Source organism: Vitis riparia, chromosome 9 (assembly GCF_004353265.1).
Source record: "Vitis riparia cultivar Riparia Gloire de Montpellier isolate 1030 chromosome 9, EGFV_Vit.rip_1.0, whole genome shotgun sequence".
NCBI lineage: Eukaryota > Viridiplantae > Streptophyta > Magnoliopsida > Vitales > Vitaceae > Vitis > Vitis riparia.
This window is the reverse complement of record NC_048439.1, coordinates 19,604,085-19,606,176: the sequence shown is the minus strand read 5'-3', so window position 1 is coordinate 19,606,176 and position 2,092 is coordinate 19,604,085. Positions and strand designations below refer to the sequence as shown.

At 36.8% G+C, this 2,092-nt stretch overlaps 1 protein-coding gene across 1 annotated transcript; it reads left to right on the top strand.

Annotated features, from left to right (window-relative positions):
* The first annotated feature begins 529 nt into the window (after nucleotides 1–529).
* LOC117921625 (acid phosphatase 1-like) lies at nucleotides 530–1,878 on the top strand. Its single transcript, XM_034839574.1, has 3 exons — nucleotides 530–941; nucleotides 1,040–1,249; nucleotides 1,620–1,878. The coding sequence occupies exons 1-3, from the start codon at nucleotides 559–561 to the stop codon at nucleotides 1,792–1,794; spliced, it is 768 nt and encodes a 255-aa protein (XP_034695465.1). The 5' UTR covers nucleotides 530–558; the 3' UTR covers nucleotides 1,795–1,878.
* Nucleotides 1,879–2,092: the final 214 nt, after the last annotated feature.

Genomic DNA, 2,092 nt, shown 5'->3' with positions numbered 1-2,092 from the left:
TTTTTGAAAATAGTTCTTGAAAAATGGTTTTTGAAAACAGTTTTAGAAAAATAATTGTTTGATGTTTTCTAAAACAAAAAGTTTGTTTAGAAATTTGGAATGTTCTCGATGTCTCATGGGTTTCTAATATTTCTTAAAAATAACTTTTACTTATACTACTTCATTTTCAATCTTTCTCGATAAACAATCTCCTAAACTGAAAACAATAAAAAACAATTAAAATATATTATCTAAATCAACTCTCAAACACGTTTTACTACGAATAATTGACAATCAAACCTACTTTCATGTTTATTTATTTATCTATTTATTTTTTTTGTGTTCTCAACAACTAAACAAAACCTTTCTTAAAAGCAATTCTCAAAAGTAGCCTTACATTCCGTGCGACAATTAGTGATTATGGTCCACCACCAAGGTGAAGTACCCCACCTTACAATAATGCTCATCATTACTGCAGTAGATAGCTGAAGTAAACACCATCTCCATTTTCACTTGCTGGAGCCTATATAAATTCATGTAAATTGGGTGGTTTCTCCACGACCACCACAGTACTACAACATGGGAAGAGTGGCCCTGTTGCTCTTTCTTTTTGCCCTTACTGTTGAGCTTTCCTTGGGAATATCCCATGAAATCCACCTCCTCCGGCCACGACTTGCCTCCGGTGGCCACCCTGCTTCGGGTCTTTCCTGCCCGAGCTGGAGACTTGCAGTGGAAACCAACAACATTATAAACTGGGACACTGTTCCACAAGCATGTGAAAGCTATGTGGGGCATTACATGCTCGGCCACCAATACCGGCAAGACTCGAGAGTGGTGGTATATGAGGCAATTGCTTATGCTGAAAGCCTCAAGTTGGGTGGAGATGGCAAGGACGTATGGGTGTTTGATATAGATGAGACAACTCTTTCTAATCTGCCTTACTATGCTGAAAACGGATTTGGGTAACTTTAGCATCTACAAACATGAATATTCCTGATTTTTCTGGCCAATATTCATGTATGTGCTATGTTTTTACGTGAATCTTCTCTTGAAATTTCAGGGCTGAAGTCTTCAATTCGACGTCGTTCAATGAATGGGTCATGAAAGGGAAGGCACCAGCACTGCCGGAAAGTCTTAAGCTGTACAACAAGCTGGTGTCCCTGGGGATTAAAATTGTGTTCTTAACAGGAAAAGGAGAAGACGAGAGAAACGTCACAGTAGCCAATTTAAAGAAGGTGGGATACCATACTTGGGAGAAGCTCATACTCAGGTAAGCAAATAGTTAAAATCAAGGTCCAAATTGAGATCACATATAAGATAGGGTTGGAGGATCTAACAGTAAAACTCCCTTATGCCCTGCATTTTGGGTAGCAACCCCCATCAATGATGTTGATATGTGTCGGGCTGCGACAATGTTCACTCCTGGGAAAATAATGGCTCAAAAAGCAAAATCCTGATATAAGCCTCAAGATAGCTAGAAGCCTTGATGGTGTGACAATTTTCTTCACCCCATGACAGTGAATTGATTTTTAGATGAAATGAGTAAAGAAATGGACATTTTTGTTACTAAATATTAATTTTAGTATTTGATGATTTTATTTTTCTTTATTAATTTTTTTTTATTGTTGTTCTTGTTGTAGGAAATCATCTGATGAAAGTACAGCACTTGTGTACAAATCAAATCAGAGGAAAAAGGTTGAGGAGAGTGGATACAAAATAGTTGGAAACATGGGTGATCAATGGAGTGATATCTTGGGAACTAATAGAGGGAATAGGACTTTTAAGTTGCCTGATCCAATGTATTACATTGCTTGAAACTTTGAACAAGCTATTGTTATCACTTATCATCGTTGTTGTTTCCCTAGTTTATTAACAATAAGAATTCATGCTTTATCTCAACATTTTTTCCTTTTCTTTTTCTCAGTAAAAAATGAGAGGACAGGAATTTCCTTCTTGTTAAAGCCCAAAAAGCAAAATTATCCAAATATTATGTTTCAATCACCCCTAACAAGAAGATCACAAACAAAACGGAGAAACTCGCATTATGAAAGGAATATATGGAGAAACCTAAAATGCTCTTTTGGTGTAGGCATAGACGAGGAATGAAAGGAGA